General features: G+C 44.7%; 1 protein-coding gene across 3 annotated transcripts in view; it reads left to right on the forward strand.

The window, feature by feature from the left end:
* The window catches only part of STK4 (serine/threonine kinase 4), an 82,512-nt gene extending 63,059 nt beyond the window's left edge, over nucleotides 1-19,453 (forward strand). For 2 of the 3 annotated variants that reach the window (XM_036419000.2, XM_036419001.2), the window contains exon 11: nucleotides 17,196-19,453. In XM_036419000.2, coding sequence (XP_036274893.1) covers nucleotides 17,196-17,354 — 159 coding nt within the window. In that variant the 3' untranslated portion in view covers nucleotides 17,355-19,453. Of the gene's footprint in view, nucleotides 1-1,094; nucleotides 1,194-17,195 lie in introns of all 3 variants that reach the window. The other variant, XM_036419002.2, reaches the window with a different exon arrangement.
* Nucleotides 19,454-19,968: the final 515 nt, after the last annotated feature.

A 19,968-nucleotide genomic window follows, 5' to 3' on the forward strand; every position in this document is an offset into this window, starting at 1 on the left:
TTTCCTTACCTATCAAACATGGATAAAAGTCACAGCTGTCTCCTAGGACTGTTGTAAATGTCAAGTCAGATAATGCATGTAAAACACTTAGGACAGTGCCCGGCCTGCAGTAAACATTTAATAAGTGTTATTTTTCATCCTCTTTTTTCGTGTTGATTTGCTCTTCTAGGATGTTGCAATGCTGTTCCCCTATCCCCTGTTAATTGTAAAAAGAATACATGCCCATTGTAGAAAGTTTAGAAATGGAAGAAAGCTTAGAGAAGAACATTTCTCCTGCATTTTCATCACCCCCAGCAATAATCGCAGTTCACATTTTAACATATTTGCTTCCAGTGTTTTACATGTATATCTTGTAGTATACTTAGATATTACCATTTGAGATCATTCTACATGTATAATATGGTATCTTGACTTTTTTACTTAACATACCCTAAACATTTTGTCATGTCATTAAAAACATTTACACAATCATTCGTTTTCGTGGTTACAAAATAATCCATCATATTATATTACTTTGATTGACTTAGTCATTCTTCTTTTATTTGGCATTTAGTGTTTGGAACTTTTTTGGTTGGTGTTAGGTTGCTTTTAGATCATTCTAACTTTTTGGGCCAGGCTTCTTTAGGATTGAGCCTTGTGTCTGCTTTTGCGGTTGGTTTTTTTGTGTTGACTGTGTGACAAGCTGGGATTTTAAATGTCAGACCCTATATTTTCAGACTTTTGCCTTCTGTCCTGGCCTATCTCCATGCTTGTTTGTTTTTCAGCCTTTCTTTGGTGATTTTCTTTTCATAATCCTGTGCTGGAAGAAAGATGAATGGAGAACAGGATTAGTATTTTGGTCTCTGACCCTGCAGTGCCATGTGAATGCCCAGGAACTAGCCAGAGTAAACACCAGTTGCATGGTAACCGATCTTTACTGAGGTAACCATGCTGAGAAGTTTCTAGTGAGGAGACTGTCCTAAATTGTTCTTGACAAGGCATACTATTTTTGTTTAAAATTTCTTGCTTTTCCTGTAAAGCTAGATTTCAAGTATGTTAAAGCTGAATTCATTTGTACTCGGGATATAATGAGATCTTGTGCTTTTTACTTTCAGAAAACCAGCCAAGAACAGCAGTCTGAAAAAGACATACGTATCCAAAATTGCCAGGGAAACCTGCTGTTTACTTACATATGCTTTCTGAGAAACCGCATGGCAAGTGAATGTCGTCTTTGTCTGAACTCACATAGCCTGGCTCTGCGGGTGGACCGTGCTAGCGGATTCGGACTTGGTTTTTAATTCAGTTACTGAAATGGCACGTAGAGCTAGACTTAACTGCCAGTGGCTTGTGACCCAGGAGGTTGCTTACAATGGCATCAGTCTGTGAGCCTGACACTGTGTTTCATTTCCTTTGGTTCTGGAACTGCTTGGCAGCTGTCTTCTTCAAAGTTCACCCTTCGTGGCCAATTATTCTCTGCTGTTAAAATACAGGATGATTTTTATCTTAACCACATGGTGAGCCAAAGAGCCAAATCCAGATATTGGGTTCTGTGAGTTTGGGTAGAGAGAGTATGACTAACGATGATAAATCATTTAGATCTACATGGCTTAGAACAGAAGATCAGATATGGATCCTAAGATCTGCAAATACTAGCTTGGTGCCTTGGGCCCTCGGAAGTGCTGTCCTGAGGTCATTTCCATGTGGCTTCACGGGAAGCACAGGTGCCAAATGGCTTATATCTTAAATTCCTAGAAGCCATCGTCTTGCTCAGTAAGCTGTTCCAACACTGTATCATACAGAGAAATAGGAGCTTGCGGCTTCTCTTACCTCTCCAACAAGAGCTGTCATCCAGTGTTCTCCTGACCGCTTCTGGTCATTTCTGAGAAGAAGGTTGGATTTCACAAGATGGGATGTAATCCATATCATCACTTAAAGGTTCTGCCTGAAAATACTGTGTTTCTTTAATTTCCACCAAAATTTGTCCCCAGGAACTTCTACCCATGTGGTTAGTTGTTTCTCACAGAAGCTCTGCAGAAGGTTGGCATCATCTGCCTTTTCCGTTTTGCAGATAGAGAGAGCCAGTCTTTGGCCTTTAGCCAGGATTTAGTATTACGGTAAGTTGGCTTGAGTAAACTTGCCAGCCTTATGCTAACTCTGGTACAGAGGCCAACAGCTAAACCTTGGGGACTAAGATTATATAAGTGTGAAAGCACCTGACCAATTGTAGATGTTAGGTGATTTTGCATTGAAAGTACCAACTAGTCAGATAGAGCCAGATTCAGTTTTTAGCCTTTTATTTTTATACTAGAGGACCGATACACAAAATTTGTGCATGGGGCAGGGGAGGGCAGTCAGACATCACTCTCACAATCCGGGACCGCTGACTCCTAACTGCTCACCTGCCTGCCTGCCTACCTTATTGCCCCTAACTGCCCCACTGCCAGCCTGGTCACTCCCGACTTGTCCCCCCTCCTACTAGCCTGGTCGCCCCTTACTGCCCCCCCGCACTGGCCTGGTCACTCCCAACTGCCCCCCACATACACACTAAACTGGTCGCCCCCATCTGCCCCCCCTGCTGGCCTGGTCGCCCCACGCAGCCTGCCGTTCAGTCATTTGGTCGTCCCTCTGGTTGTTTTGGTTGTGATGGCCCCTGGATTTTCTATATTAGGATGATGATGATGATGATGATGATTATTATTATTACTAAAAACCTGGTGCATGAATTTGTGCACTTTTGGGTCCCTCAGCCTGGCCTGCGCCTTTCGCAGCCCAGGAACCCTGCCTGGGACATCCTTAGTGCTGCCCCAGGGGCAGAGAAGCTCCCACCACTGCCCTCACTCGCTCGCCATGAGCCCGGCTTCTGGCTGAGCGGTCTCCCCTGAGGGAGCACACTGACCACCAGGAGGCAGCTCCTGCATTGAGCGCATGCCCCCTAGTGGTAAGTGCACATTATAGTGATAGGTCATTCAGTCGATTTGCATATTACCCTTTTGTTATAGTATAGGATTACTAAAATCCTCACCCAAGGATATAGTTTTTATTAATTTAGAGAGAAGAGAGGAAGGAAGACAGTGAGAAACATCAATTGGTTGCCTCCTGTATGTGCCCCTACCAGGGATCAAGCCTATAACCCAGGTATGTGCTCTGACTGGGGATCAAACCCACAACCATTTGGTGCACTGGACGACGCATCAATCAACGGAGCCATTCAGCCAGGGCCAGATTAAATTTTGATCTCTGCCACTTGATAACCTCAGGCAGATTAATTCTATAAACCTAAAATGTTCCATCTATCCATCTCTGGAATCAAGTTAATAATTAGAGCTGTAAGATTTAATGAAGAGCAAATGAGATAATACAAGAAAGTGCTTAACATAGTGACTAATAATGGTTAATAAGTAATTTTTAATGAGGGCTTATTGTGATTATGTAATTATTATACAATGGGCCTTTAAATCCTCCTTCCTGTGCCCTATCTTTCTTTATGACTTCTTGATTTACTGGGAAGACCAATGTTAGCATTATAAGAAAATGGGATGGGCACACAAACAATGTTTCTGCCCCCGGAGATGTCCCTTCTTTCTCAGGAGGAAGTTTGGGGTGTGAGCTAAGTAATCTGTCACGTTGCCAGAGCTGGGAATCGGGAGTTAACTAGTCCTTTTACCCTGCTTACAGGAGAAGCACTTCTTTCTGCTCAGTAATAGCATGGCTGCCTCTATTTTCCAAGATTATTTCCTGCTCTGTGGCTCTGTCATTTAAGTACATATTTTAACATTGCATCTCATCCTGCTTTGTCCTTCGGTCCAGAATTCTTAGTCCATGGTCTTTAGGGTTTTATTCCAGATAAATCTAGAGATCCTTCTAGAAAACTTGATTTCATTTAAGTTTTGAAAACTTTTGGCATAAAATTTTGAATTTTAAAATTTGTAATATCTGTCATTCTAGCTTGCTTTTCATTCCTAATATTTTTTTTTCTTGATCAAATTTATGAGTTTTCTCTCCTTTTTTTCAAAAAAGCACCAGCTTTTTGTTTTGTTGGTCCTTGCTTTTGGATTCATGAATTTATGCTCTTTCTGTTGTAAGTTTATTCTGGGTCTTTTTTCCTCTAATTGGACAATTTTTCAGTCATCTCTTTTTTCTGATATATATATGTAAAGTTGTTCCCTTTAAGTCTTACTTGAACTATCTTCTACAATTTCGATGTGTAATTTTTTGTTTTGTAAAGTCAGGTTTGTCGAGGTTTAATTTACATATTTTTATATATTTATATAAAATTTGTTCCTTTTGAGTGTACAGTTTGATCAGTTTTGACAAACGTATAAAGACATATAATACCATCATAATCAAAATATAGAACATTTCCATCATCCCCAAGAGCTCCCTCGTACCTTGTTTTTGTCCCTTTAGTTTTCTTTCCCACAAAGCCATGGGAATGGAGTCATACAGTTCACAGTCCTTTGTGTCCGGCTGCTTCCCTTTGGCACACTGTTTTGAGATTCCTGCATATTGTTCCATGTATCTACAGTTGTTCCTTCTTTTTGCTGAGTAGTTTCAATTTTCTGTCGATGCCACAATTTATCTATTCACCATTAATATAGTTTTCAATGGGATCAAATGAGAGCATTTTAATTTTGCACTTGGCCTGCAAATAAACATACCAGAGTATTCAAGATTTGAAATTATTTGAGTATTTTTTATATTTAAGGTTTTACTTGAGGTGTGCATTTTGGAAGTTTTCCCGTGGACAAACATGTGCTCCTGTGTACTCACCGTGCTCTTCCTCCCAGTAGTAGTCTAGGTACAGAGATAGAAATCACACAGTAGGTTAAACAGAAATTTAACACAAGGAATTATTAACTGTGAGAAAAGAGTAATAGCTAAGATTGAGGGGAACTGTATGGTTCCCCAGGACTGTGGGGAATACCCAATGAAGGACAAACTACCAGGGGTTCAGAACTCAGTGGAGAAGGTAGGGTTCAGCCCATGGCATAGCAGAGGAGTTCGCTGATTTGGCTAAACCAGATGTGGCCCAAAGGCTCTGGGCAAGCCATAGGCTATCCTCGGGAGTGCCGGCGAGAAGCAGTCCATCAGCAGCCAGAAACATGGGTGTACACTGGGGGTCTGGGCAGGCTCTGTGGGGGCTCTGCTGTCCAGGTTGACAGGGCTGCCAGACTTTGAAGAAGTACGGAAAGGGATTCTGTTGTTTACCACAGAGAATATATACAATAGAAAGGTGCATTTGGAGCAAAGAGATAATAAATTAGTGACTAATATACTGTCTCTGTTCTTAATATTTTTATTTATTTATTAATCTAATTTTCTTTTATTTTTTCTCCCCTCTCCCTGTCATTGTAGATTCCAAGCTGTCTGTCAGACCCCAGATTGGAGTTAGTTTCTTTCTTCATGATGCTAGTTCATTACAGAAAATAATTAGTATACAAATTTTAAAGAACATTCTTATATCAGAGAAGCTAAGCATTTTAAACTCTGAGCTTAGATGAGGTTACTGCTATAAAGATGACGATCATCTTTTCTGAGCCAAAAAACTAGGTAATGGTTCTTACAAAGAATTTTTTTCTAGTGTGAATTTATACACATTTGAGGAGTATTACCATGTCATAAATTAAATCACTTTGGTTATTTGTACCAATTAAACATTTGTTGAAAAAAATAAAGGACTGTCCCAAAGTATCTGGAGCATATACATACTAATACTTTCCAGAATAGGAATACACTCATCTTTTTTAGACAGTCTTAAATCAGAAAAAGAAAAAAAGAAAAAAGACAAAAATCCCTATTAGGCAGTTATGTGTTTCTGGCAGGATAAAAATCTCTCTCTCTCTCTCTCTCTCTCTCTCTCTCTCTCTCTCTCTCTCTCTCTCTCTCTCTCACACACACACACACACACACACACACACACATACATACACACACACACCACAGCTATCACTACCACCACCCTATCTAGACACGATTTCTGTTTTTGACAGGATTTGATAGCCATTGCAGAAAAATTCTGACATGCCTTGTAGATAGAACTTATCTGCTTCTTTTGCAGAGTTCTTTTTTTTCTCAAAGGCTATTGAGAGGATATTTCTGTGGTGCCAGGGTTCTTGTTCCAGCATTACAAAGGGTTCAGCAATCTGGATAAAGGCTGTGCATAGATTAAATAAGAGTCCATAGATGAAAGATAATTTTGAAAGGCATTGGACATCAGAGGAGCTTCCGCTAAAGGAGCTAAGCTCTAAGTTCTTAGTTTCCTAGTCTCAAGACCCTTGCTTTTTATTAACACAATTTGTCCTAAGGCAAGGTGGAGATAATACAGAAGGGTAAGGTACAGAAGCATTGTCAAATTAGGGAATAGTCTATAGCTGTTCAGGTGTTTGGCCAACAGGAGGCAATAACATGTAGATTAAGATGCCCTGAGCTGTCTGGCAGCAATCATCCTATTCAGGTTTGGGGGAAGTGCCTTTTAGCCATTCCAACAGGTAATTACATATATGACTCAGCCCTTGTTGAGCCCCTAAGTTTCATCAACCCTTTGATAAAACTCTTGTAATTATGACATGCTGGAATTGGCTTCCAGCCCTGTGGGGAGTGTTTAGTTGGTAAATCTCTGGCCCTTCATTGCATGAGTGTTCTAGCAGTAGGACTTATTTACAGAGATTTTTATATAGGTACTCTCCAGAGATTGAGCGCTGACAAGTTTTCCCAGTTTAAGCAAGTTCAAATTGTAAAAATTTAGGCCTCCAAAATAGCTTACTCAGAAAATTTTATTTGCATTCTTAACTAGTTTTCTGTGAGCATTTTGTTCTTTTAGTGTATTTAAATTGGATCCTATTTAGTCAGAAAGTATCTTTTAAGACTTCTTCTATTAAGTAAAGTGGGATCAGCTTGTATTGTAGCTTTCAGATTTGCTAGGGATTCTTTGGGCTTCTTCTGTTGGGCAAGATGAGAGGGGAAAGCCTGGCCCTTTTGTTATCTTGGAAATTTCCAGCCCGAGCAAGTAGAGACACCGCCTGCAGGGATTCTTACGTGATCAGCCAGCTCCTTTCCTGAATTATTAAGCTGTGTTAAAACAGGAGCTCAGTACAGTTGCTGTTTAGGTATTCCATCTTCTGAAAGATTAATAGCACTGCAAGAATGTTGATACTTTTGACATCACTCTTCAGTCCTTTCAAATATCAGGAACATCATATTCTGCCTTATTCTGTGCTGTGCCTTCTTTAAACATTTTCAGTTTTCCTCAGAGATTTATTTATTCTAAGCTCTGTGTTTGCTAACTTCCTGAAAATTTTCCTCTCTCAGTTTGGTTTCCTTAAGTGTGAAATTCATAAACCAATTTAGAGCTACCCTTAAAGTAGAATCTTTCTCTAAAAGTAATCATGAGCAACCAAGACTAGAGATGTTTTCTATGTCCATTTTCTCTTACAGCTTTACTAGATGCTCAGTGCACAAAATTCGTGCACTTGGCAGGGGGTCCCTCAGCCTGGACTGTGCCCTCTCGCAATTCGGAAGCCCTGAGGGGACGTCCGATTCATGGCTTAGGCCCACTAAGCCATCAGTCGGACATCCTTCGCATTGCCACAGAGGCCGGAGAGGCTCCCATCACTACCGCTGCACTCACCAGCCATGAGCCCGGCTTCCGGCTGAGCAGTGCTCCCCCTGTGGGAGCACACTGACCACTAGGGGGCAGCTCCTGCATTGAATGTCTGCCCCCTGGTGGTCAGTGCGCATCATAGTGACTGGTCATTCCACCATTTGGTCATTTGCATATTAGCCTTTTATTATTAGAGGATTGCAGTCATGACACTGGACGAGCTATTTATTTTGATTTTGGCATGCATGGGTCAGTTTAGACCAATTAATATAACCTTATTTAACAAACTTATACTATTATATTAGACTTATGTATTGATTGTAGATTTTCAAAGCTGCTTGAAAGTCCAGCATCTTACTAATAATTGAAGAAACCCAGTAAAAGGTCATTTTAAAGTAAGGGTGTAAAGCTTAAGGATATATTTCTTTCTTATATATTTATTGAGAACTCTTTTCTGCCGGCCTGACTGGAAATATATTAGACTTAAGTGTAGGTAGCCCCCACTTTGTGAAAGGAAAAGGCAGTCCGGGAGAAAGAAGAGCTGGAGTTTAGCTGTGCTGGGAGGTTGGATGGGCATTCTCTAACCAAAGACAGAGAATTCTGTTCAGCAGAAGCATGGCGTGGTGGGGAAATACGGCATCTGCCATATTTTGAGGAATTTTGAATGGCTATATTATTACTGACATACTCACTCATAAATCCTTTCATTTACAAGGTGGGGCAAAAGTAGGTTTACATTTGTTTGAATGGAAAATAATACAATAATTAATAAATTAGAATACAAGAATAAATTGCTTCATGTACTCACAACTGTAATCCTACTTTTGCCTCACCTTGTATTTAACCTAATTTTATTAGCGCCCTGTATCTCAAGTGTGATCATTACTTGAAATAAGATTTGTGTTTTATTTTTAAAAATACTACAATTTAGATTTTCCCTGAGTTAGAGAGTGCACCCATTCTTTGTATTACAAATGTCTAAAAATGTAAAACCTTTCTCTCAGAGACTCTGACCACAGGGATGCTTCCTTCTCTCAACTCCTGTTACACATGATGACTTGCTTGGCTTTAACAGCTGGACATGCTGGGACTCACATCTAACTCAGCCACCTGCACTTACCGGCTTTAGGGCTGTGAGAAAATTCCTGTATCTCTAACCCTCAGTATCCACCGCTGTGAGATGGGATTATACTACGTACTTCATAGACTATTCTGAGGATTGCATGGGACAATGCCCCACATAGCACTCAGTTAAAGGTAGCTGTCATTAATACTAGCCACCATTAGGCACTTAGTAGCTTGTTTTCATAATTTATCGACCTCATTTATCTCCACTTCTAGTGTAAAGGAATCCTGCCATATACTTTGTCCCGTACACACCCTTACTTAATACACCCCTGCCGTCCCTCCTGATGCCTTCTCCAGTCCTAGCACGAGTGTCTGACACAGGGAAGGAACTCGCTGCATCTCTATAATTAAAGACTTAATGCTGGATAGTAGCAATGCCACGCCTTGTGACAACCATTACTCTCATATTGGTGGTATGAACATCTTTATGGGTTCTTGCTGTGGGAAGCCGGAGTCATGAGGGAAGGAAAAAATCTGGGTTTGGTCAAAGATTTATTACTTTTGGCCAAAGGCTCTTCTAAAACTCACAGAACAAAAACAAAACAGCAGTAACAAAAAGCAGGTGCATTGTGATATTCCGAGTAAGTTGTGAAAGTTCATGCCTGAGCAGAGATTGAATAAATTCTAAGCATGCAAAAGCACTAGTTCAGAAATTAATTCTGCCAGGGTAAACTTGAGGATTGTTCTCAATAAGTCAGAGATAAGTAAAATAATGCAAGCCATATATCTTACAGCAAAACCTCTTTGTTTCAAGAAAAATAAACTTTTGCTTCTTGTCTTTTCGTTTATACCATTTATCAAATCATCTTCTTTATACGCCACACGCGCACTGTCCCTGCCGGGCCTCCCTTCGCCTGGCGGGAGCCTCTCTGGATTCAGTCTCGGGGTTGGTTGAGGCCAGTCAGCTGACCCTTGTCAGCGCTCTTGTCACCATGTCGCCAGGTCTGCTTGCAGACAGGTTTCTTTGCTTTTACCCAGGTTTGAGGTCTGCGTTTCATGTATATTTTATGTACATGCAGTCATGTTTTCTTTGGTTGGTATTCTGATAACAATTCTATGTATTGATTTGAAATCATCATAAACTCAAAATGGAGTTGAAGTAATCTTTAGTCGATATAGTTTTACAGCTTTTCTTCCTTATTGGAGAAGCATTAGGAAGATTTTATAAGGGCCTGATTGAAGCAAATTTGGCATGACCATAATTTGAATCAGAGGAAATCACTCATTAAAACTTGCACAAGTTTCACTTAAGAAGCAATATCTTTTGAAATTGAAGGGTCTGACTTATGCTTACTTAGTCTGCACAATTGTGATTTGACCGGTCAGCTTCCTTGCTTTTTTGTTTGACTGTCCGCTTACTCATCCGCTGAAAGATTATTGCATCACCCTGAATCTTGAATCTTCTAAAGTCTCCTCTCCCCAGGCTAGAACCCTCTCCTAGAGACAAGAAAGGGTCTCCTCGGTGGGACGGAATCAGTGCCCTAGGTGCCTTACAACAACCTTCGTGCGCTTTCTTCATTGCACTTTTGTTAACCTTCAGGGGCTGGTGTTAAAGATGTGGAAAGGCGTGTTATGGCTTCATTTGACTTTTTAGCTTCCTTATCGTCTTGCTAAATTCCAGAGGTGTGCTCTTCCCTTAAGCTGGCCACACCATTTCCTGTGGCAGGGCATCAATCAGCCTGACTCACCTGTCCGGAGGAATGTGTGTTTGAGAAATTTTGTTTGTGACATTGGGCACAGAATAGAGTGCTCTAATTCCGTCTGTCCAGAATTGAAGCTTGTCCTAAAAGCTTTGGCAAGTCTCTTTGGTTGTTTTTTAGGAACAACTCATGATGCTATTTGCATAATAGAGTTCAGAGGTGAGAGTTTCTCACAGCAGAGGAGCTGAACTTTGGAATAGGTCTAAGCCCTGAACCTGGGATGGGGACCAGACCTGTGTGTTCAAATGGGCCTGTAGCCGAGGCGGGCAAAGCCCTGCTGTACGTTCTGATGCGCTTAGTGTAGCTTGACGCTGCTGATGTCCAGGCTGATCGTTGGTGTCATTTCTCTGAGTTCTCACTTGTGATGAAACATCAGCCTGATCTTCTCAGTTGTTCTCCTGGCCGGTTGTGCAACCGACACGGACACGATGTATAATAATTCAGAGTTCTGTGTTGCAAAGCAGGGTGAGAAGAAATCTGTTCCCATTAGCCCTCTGTATTCGTGCTGTTGCCGGAATCTGAGGATTTTGCTATGCCCGAGGACACAAACCGGGTTATTGGATGTGGGGTGTCCACACACAGCTCTTGAGGGACACCTCTGTGTATGCTGTGTGTCCTGCACTGTATGTAGAGCAGTTCAGGCTCAGTGCTTACTCACTGTTTCTGTTACTCATTTGTGTCCTCCATTTGCCAGAAAAGGATTTAAGGAGGCAGCTCCCAATTTACCCAGTTTCATTCTGGTGTGCACTAGACACTGTCATATACTTTACCAATACCTGTAGGCCTCACAGCTCCCCTTGTAGGATAAATGCTGTTATCCTGCACTGAACAATGGGGCGGGGGAGGCACTTGTTAGGTGATCTGCCAAGGGCAGAGCTCCCATGGACCCAGGTCCATCTGACTCGAAGCCAGTGCTCCTGGCCTAAACCTGTGTGCTCTTCCAACAGCTGCTGCCCAGCAGTGTTCCTGGCCTCGTGGAGCTGCCAGTAAAGTCGGTTCGTTAGATTTGAATAATGGTCAGCCACCTTGCATTGAGTCATGCACTTCAGCAGGCACATGCCAGGCACTGGCATTTTTACACGAGGAAAGGCGGCGAGTAGGCAGGTCATTCATCCGTTTCACAGATGGGGAAACCAAGTCCAGAGAGGTCACCAGGCTTCCCGATGTCACCAACATTGCTGAGCAATGACATTGCTTAATGTGAGGACCATCAGCTTCTGTAGTGTCACGTTTGCCACTAATGGACCCATTTCCAGAAACGCTGCAGGTGGTTGTGGTTACAGTCTCTTCCAACTCTTTGCTGTCTCACTTTGGGGGAATTACTTGCCCACTCTCATCCTCATTGGCCTCGTTTGTAAAAGGAGAGCAGGAACGGTACCTGCCTAACAGATGGCTTACGTGAAACGGGGCAGACAAAAAGTGCCTGCTCCAAGCCGAACGCACAGCATATGTTCATGTCATTAACCTATTTCTTCCATGTTTATGGGTAGGATCAGTAGTAAGACAGCTTTGTATCCTGCTGAAACTGAGGAAGGCTGAATTTCAGATTGGGGGGGGGGGGGGGAAGCCTACTTTAGATATAACATTTTCAGAGACCTCATTTTCAGAGAAATCTCATCTGCATTGTGTTACCTTTACTTGCTCAGACACGTGGCAGACATCTGTCAGGGCCGCTGGCCGTGGTGGGTGCAGTCTAGGCGGCTGTTAGACAGGAGTGAAAGGGACCTCAAACATCAGTGCTTCCTCTCACACTCGGAGCCTACCCTGTCCATTTTCCCAAGCCGGAGCTGTAAATTACCGTGAGTAAGCAGCATGTTTTCCTTTCTCCATCCTTCTGTGACCTCTCCCAGGAAAAGAGCCCAAATCCCTGTTTGTTTCAGCACTGCCCACCTTCAGTCTTATCATCCTGTGGCTCTGGGCTCGGGATTCATTTTGTCTTGTCCAGGAGGTTAGCGTCTTATTCTTCTGATTATCTCGTTCTTTCCAGTGTGTTTCTTGTAGTAGAAATTCTTTTCCCCTCCCCCCCACCCCAATTTTTTTTTTGAGGGGGGCATGTCTTTTATTGCTGACTACTAAGATTGGAAACCTGCTTTCTTATCAGTCAGTATAAAACATTTCGATTTTAATCAAGTGAGCAAAGACTTCCTTCAAAAGAATGCTGTGAGGAATGGGAGCTCCTTGAGGGAACCACTCCTGGTTCCACACACAGTCCTCTCGGCATCTCGCCCCCAGCCTCGCCCCAGGGGTGGTGCTCCACGGAAGCCACTGCCTGGATTTCTGTGGCTCCCTTATTGTTTGACTGGAAACCAAGGTCGCTTCATGCATTCCTTCAGCCATCATCATGCTCAGCATAGTGAACTGTCATCCTAGTGAGAGAGACAAATGAGCATGATTACAAGGTGCCATGGCTGTTTGGAAGGAAATAAACTTGGGGCGGAGATAGAGAATAATGGAAAACAGACGACCTTTCTATTGTAGATTAAATGGCCAGAGAATGGGACTTTGGAGCTAAGGCCTAGGGACACGGACAAAGTTGGGGGGGGGGAGGGGCGGGTGAAGGGGCGGCACCAGGGAGAAGGTGAGTCATCAAGGCAGAAAGATAACTTCCCTTGAGGCCAGAAGAAATGTGGCCTGTTTGAGGATCTACAAGTGTGGCTACAGGGTCCTGAGCAAAGGTTTGGGGCTGGGCAGTAGGTGATGAAGTTGGAGAGGCCGAGATGGGGGCCTTTGTAACCTTGGTGAGTTGGGTTTTGTTCTAAGTGTAGTAGGAAACAAGGGTGAAGTGATCTAACCCAGTGGACGGCAAACTCGTTAGTCAACAGAGCCAAATATCAGCAGTACGATTGAAATTTCTTTTGAGAGCCAAGTTTTCTAAACTTAAACCTCTTCTAGTGCCACTTCTTCAAAATAGACTCGCCCAGGCCGTGGTGTTTTGTGAAAGAGCCACACACAAGGGGCTGAAGAGCTGCATGTGGCTCGAGAGCTGCAGTTTGCCGACCCCTGATCTAACCCATTTCTCTATGTTTAATTATGTTTGTTGCTATGAGGTAATGGTGGCCTGATTTGAAGGTTTGGATAAAAAACGTGGTTGGATTTGAGCTGTACTAGTATTTCAGAGATTAGATTGGAGAATTGGACATGGGCAGGGGTGTGGTGAGGGGAAGGGAAGAATCATGTTGACTTGAGCACCCTGAGGTGGGGAAGCCTGGGCAGTAGGGAGGAGGTTATGGAGTGAGGAAGGGGAGGATTCCAGAGCTTTCTTGTAGATGTGATAAGCAGCTGGCTTATGTGAGGTTATTGGGGACCGAGTTGTCCAGAAGGATCTGATCTGGACATGTGAGCCTGGAGTGCAGAGGAGAATTATAGTCTAGGGATGTAAATGTGAGAGTCACAGCGCAGAGAGCGCTCTGAGCCTTGGGGGGATAGATGACATGCTAAATGGTGGCATTTCCATTAATTCGTGACAACAGCTCAGGCTACCCACGTGGCCAATTTGAGAATTTGCTGTATTAAAACTGTAGAACCACAGTTATTTTACTGCAAGAAAAACACTTGAAATGTATTTATGCTACCAATGACCAGGAAGGTGAAATGCTATACTTGGCGCCATAAAACCATCCTCTCAGCTTGTTTTCAGAAAAATCCATATCTGGATGGTGTGACCGAGTCATTAGTAGTGACTGGCTGGCTGTGTACTAATAGGTCAGGTGTAACTTAAACCCCAGAGGCCTCTGGGCAAGTCCGTTGGTCTGAAGGTGGCTGTGATAAAGCAGAGGAGGTCATTGGTGCCCAGATTAGCATCAAGGGCAAAAAGCTAAGGAAACCTAGAAGCTTTCCACTAGAGTCCGGCCAGTTATTTTGTGAGAATTTTGCTGCTGGGAAAACAAGCAGGAAGGTGGGGGATCACGCTTACTGAACATGAGGGTTTATAGGACTCACTGAATAGCTTCCTTAGCATGCAGTCCTGGGCCTCCCTCCTGGGTGATCAAATAGCTCTGGTTGGGGCTCAGGAGTCTATTTTTACCAAGTGGTTCTGGTGCAGGTGACCCACGGATCACACTTTGAGAGACGTTGAGTCTAAAAAGTGCTTTGAGGTCATCCAGGCAGCCCTACTCACCCAGGGGAGACAGGTGTACGGAGGAGAGGGGCTACTTTGAGTCAAAGAACAAGTTGGTGCAGCTCTCCTAACTCACATTTCTTCATTCCGCACTTTATTCTTCATCCTAACGGTGGATAAAAAGCAAGTCTCCCCTCCCAGTTCCCAACTCCCCTCTCCTCACTGTAATTTTTTTTTTCTTTTTCCAAAGCACCTGTCACAGTCCAATGTAAGAGAAATTTACTGTGTTAACTAATATTACCTGTCTGTCTTACCGCACTACAACGTTAGCTTCAAAAGGGCAGCGATTTGTTTTGTTTCCGCTGAAAAAGAAAACACTCCCGCGTGGGTTGTGAGGGAGTGAAACGGGCAGCAGCGGCCTCCCCAGAAGTGGCTCAGTGAGCTGCCACCGCAGGCGTCTCTCTCCGTGCATCCTGTGCCCCGGACAGAGCCCGGCTCATCGTCGGTGTTCAGTGACTATTTGATAAATGGACGGATGGATGGATGGAAAATATTTAGTTGAACTATAATTATAATAAGTTCAATGGGCATTGCAGGCAAGTGCCAACCTGTAGGCATGTCAGCTCAAAATAGTATAGAATATTTTCTTTTTTACTTGTTTGATATTGGCTTAGAACAGAAGTTACAGAAGTAGCTTATTTATGGAGATTAATAGTAGTCTTTTTAATAATATTAGCAACAGTTATAGAAATAACAGTGATAACTGCTATCATTTTTGGAATGCTTACCATCTGCTACATGCGTACTGTATGAAGTTCTGAGAACTCTGCACCCTTAGCTCATCCAGTCCTCACTACAGCCTAAGGATGGAGGAACTGGTGTTGTCTGTTTTCCGGAAGAGGAAACCGAGGCTCGGAGAGGTGCAGTTATTTGTCCAGGGTTACACAGCCTGTAGAGATTTAGGATCTGTGATCTGAAAGGGAAGTCCTTAACTACCAGCCACATTCAGTATCGACAGTTCAAGCTGGGGTGTTCTCTGCAGAAGGAGTTAGAAAAGCCAAAGACTAAGGAAGCATCACTTTTTGGGGTGTCCCTGGGCCAAGAACACCAGCCTCCTAGATGGTATAAAACTACAGGCTGGAAAGGAAGTTGCATTTTTCCCATCATTTCCCCACACTCGGGTCTTTCCATTCTCACATAACAAAGGACCTTTGGTCTTAAACTGTTAGGCTTTTCTCACTTCTCAGACAACTTCCCTGTAGTGGGGCCAGTGGAAATTCCTGCGGTGTCAGGTCCCTAAACCATTGCTGGGGAGGCCACTCGACACTCACTCCCCCCACTCCCTAAAGGAAGGGGGACAGAAAGGCTCCTTCACGCTCCTGCCTGACCACTTCCCGGTGGGGGCCTCAGGAAGGGGCCGAGGGAGGTGATGATTCTATAAATCTCTCTTAAGATTTGAGTGAGCCTTTTGAGTTCTTAAAACCGATACCTATTAAAAGGGTAGTGAGCTCACAGGATTTATCACCACCTGCTGTGGACAATGCTGCATTCATTCCCCCTGCCAGCCAGGACCGGCCCTGCTTGGGTTCAGTGAAGACTCCACACAGTTGGCAGCCAGGCCACTCACCCAGCAGCTGCAGACGCAGGCAGAGCGCTCCTGGGCTTGAGTGAGGAGGCCCAGCTGTCACAGGCAGTGCCATCTCTCAGCTCACCACCTACCTGTCGCACACAGTGCCGTGTCTCAGCTCACCACCTACCGGGCACCGTGCTAGCAGTTCTAACGAGGAACATGATGAGGCGTTGCTGTCCCACTTCTGTAGACGAGGAAGGCCAGGGGAGATGGGCAATTTGCCTGAGTCTCACGGCACTTGCGAGAGGCAGAGCCATGTTCTAACCGGGGGTGAGCTGGTTGTGAAGCGGTGCTGGGGGAGTCTGCTCCTCCTGCGATGCCGCCGGAGAGCAAGAGCACCCACTCTGGTTTGGAACCCAGACTCTGCCCTTCCTCGCTGTGAGGCGCTGGCAGGGTGCTTAGCCACTCTCTTCGTTCACTCGTTCATCTGTAACTGGGGGATCATTACATGCTCAAATGATAGGGTTTCAAGGATTAGATGAATCAATGGATGTAAAGCATTTTATGTGCTAGCCGTTGTTACTAATTTATGTATCGAGTCCTGTTTTCTTCTGTGGGTGATGGAATCTCAGAAGTTTCAGGGTTTCTCCAATCCCCCACCCCTGGATTGTGTTTATAAGATGCTTATGTAGATAATCCACAGAAAGTGCTTAGAGTGGGGTCTTGGGCACGATTACCCCCAGTAAATGTTAGCGATGATTAATGCGTGTGACAGCGCACAGACCCTGGTGTGGGGAGAGAGCACCTGCCCCTTACTCAGCATCATCTCCTTGGTGCGGTGTCCAGATGCCCATCTCCTGGTCAGACAGAATGAGGAGACAACCACTAGTTTGCATACATCAAACCGCTGTAATTTTAATGCCTAACAATGAGTTTAAAAGGTAGGGGAGATGAAGTGTGATTCATTAAGTTCTCGGTCCAGGCACAAAGAAATTAGCAGCTGGAACTCTTACAGGAAGCAATGGTCTCAGAGAAGCTTGGTGGCATGCCTTCATTTGAGTGAACTGCCACTCTTCACCCCTGCCTCCCCTACTCCGTGTGACCACACGTTCATCCCTCTCCCTTCCCCCTGGGTGACAGTACTTTCCCCTTCTCTCCTAGCTTAAGAGCTGGACAGTGGAGGACCTTCGGAAGAGGCTGTTGGCCCTCGACCCCATGATGGAGCAGGAAATTGAAGAGATCCGGCAGAAGTACCAATCCAAGCGGCAGCCCATCTTGGATGCCATTGAGGCTAAGAAGCGGCGGCAACAGAACTTCTGAGCCAGGCCGGGCGGGAGGGCCCACCCCCACTGGCCTCCGCTGAGCTCGGATCGGACCGCTCGCTGCGCACGCTGGTGGGCCACCACCCGCCGCGGCTTCTCCAGGCACCTGTGAGCTCAGGAACGTGCGCCGGAGGGAAGGCTGCCCGCTGGTCAGCGAGCGAGTCGTCAGGTTTATTGTTTCAAAGGATTTGTGTGGGCACTTTTAAACTCAGAGTTTCGAACCCCAGGAACAGAGACTCCTAGTCAAATGACAGCTGGGAAAGTTTTACATCGTCTCTTGTTTTTCTTCTCCCAGTAGCCTTCAGCTGTTCTTTCCGGAAGACTTTTTAAAAACCATAAATATGCATATATGTGTAAATTGTAACTAGATTCCCCACTCCGTGTGGTGGCATCTCTGTACAGGTACAGTTCTTCTGCCTCTTTTCTGTGAGATGATGGTACTGTGGAACACAGGGCAGGCACACTGGGGGCCACTCCACTCCCAGAAGCCAACCTCACCCTTTTGCAGGGCTGCTTATTTAAAAATTAGGTCCGGGCCAGTTTTCACCACGTCTCGGCCTTGTGTAGGTCATCCCGGCTCCTGGAGCTGTCGGTGGCGTCCAGGGGAAAGCCTGGAGAGGCGTGTTTACTTTTGAGTCCCCGGAGAAGCCTGGCGCCTTCTCTGCAAATTGGCCTTTGTGGTTTCAGCGTCTTTTATCCACCTCCACTCTCCCGACTGCCGGAGTCACCGCCCAGATCCTGCCCAGTGCCTTAAGAGGAGACGTGACCCAGCGAGGGGGCAGGCCTGCTAGGATCTCCCAGCAAACACGGGGCTGTGATCCATCCACAAAAGGGAAAGGGCTTTGAAGTTCTCATTGTTCATGAGAAGATCACACGCGTGGCATTTTGCACTGCATTCCTTACAGACGGGTAGGAGGCATGGATTTTGTGATCCACATTCAAATATGTGACTTTTTTATTTTATTGCTAAGAGGTCTGGAAGGGATAGTGAATGTCAGACTGAGATTTGTTCTCCAGGAGGCTCAACCCACACACGTGGAAGTCGGAGCTGGAAGGGACCCTAGCTGTCTGTTATGGCTGAGGCCGGAAAGGGCAAGCAGAATGGCCCAAATCACAAAGCAGGTGGAAGTGGGAGCTGCTCCCTCCCCTTCACTGAACCAGCAGCCCCTTCTCCAAGAGAAGAGACCCATTCGGTTTTGGTTAAGTTACTCCAGGCAAGCCTGCTAATGGGAACTTGCTCTCGCTTTCTCCCTTCAACGGGTGAGGCTGTGAGGAGATTCCCAGGGGAGCTAGATCCTGTGCCAGCCCCTCCATGGCCTCTGCACCATCTGCCGGACAGCAGACAGGCCTCCTGCAGGCAGATTTACGGCCAAAAGCAGAGCAGAGGGCTCGCAGAAGACAGCACCGAGCCCTTCTGCAGCGATGGCTCAGGGCCGCCCGTCACTTAGTCACACGGCAAAGAGGAGACAGTTGGGAAGGGCAAATGTGTTTTTATTCCCAAATATCTCTTCTTCTCAGATAGGGATCTGGGCCTGGGTTGCACCTAAGGACACTGAAATTAGACCCCAGAATTGCTTTTGCTTCTCAAACCTGGAAATCAATAGAAAGGCGGGGGAATGTTCCTCTTCTGTGGCCAGATTCTGTTCTTTGCGATTAAAGCAAGTTTTGAAAAATGCAAGAGCCAGTTGTTCTGCAGGGCTTGGCCAGTTAAGCAGCTGTGTGGCAGATACAGAGAACAGGGACAATCTGAGGGTCCCCCTGGAATAATAAATGGCAGCTAGCACTCATTGACCACGTGATGTGCCCGGCACATTGCCCAGTAGACCCTTTCTGTGAGCTCCAAATTTCACGGTAACTGTGAGTTAAGTTCTTTATCTCCATGTCATAGACAAACAGGTTCGGGGAAGGCAGTGTAGCTAGTAAGTGATAGAACCAGGATTCGTAACATCACTGTATGGGACCAGCATTTACAGGGGAAAGTTTTTTTTAAATGAAGGGACCACCTTTTCTCACTCAGACTAAATAACTCTTAACAGGCATTTGTAAGCTGGAAACAGCTGAATTAGTAGTCAAGTCTGACAGCCAAGTGAATTTTAAGAACCAAATCATGGAGCAGGCTCTCCCCCACACCAGCTGCTGTGCTAGCTAGCAGTCCGGCCTCAGCCTCTTTCTTTTTTAAAAAAGGACTTTGTACTTGGCCAGCAATGCCCCTTTTCTGTCTTCCTAAGCTAGATCTAAGTAAAACAAGTTTCAGTTTTTCCCTATAAATATTCCTGAATCTTGATCTGGAGTTTATTTTGTTTCAAGCATGTGTGCACCCAACATGCTGGTCCAACGAAGTGCAGTGCTCTTCAGTCTAGCTAGACATAGTCCTCTGCCAGAAATCAGCCTCCTTTGGATCAGATAAACTTCCTGACCAGTTGTATTTGTTTTCTAGTGACAGGAAGGCAGAGGAGAAAATCCTAGTCATGTTTTTCCTTGAATACTAATTGAGCTCTGAGCGGCAGTCATTTTTTAAGCACTTGTGACTCAAGCTTCTAGGGAATTCTTAGCCCCTTACTTGTTCTCTCCTTCTAAGAAACGATGACCCACACCTAATTGTGTCTTTAAAA

The sequence above is a fragment of the Pipistrellus kuhlii genome, unplaced genomic scaffold (genome assembly GCF_014108245.1).
Source record: "Pipistrellus kuhlii isolate mPipKuh1 unplaced genomic scaffold, mPipKuh1.p scaffold_m20_p_6, whole genome shotgun sequence".
NCBI lineage: Eukaryota > Metazoa > Chordata > Mammalia > Chiroptera > Vespertilionidae > Pipistrellus > Pipistrellus kuhlii.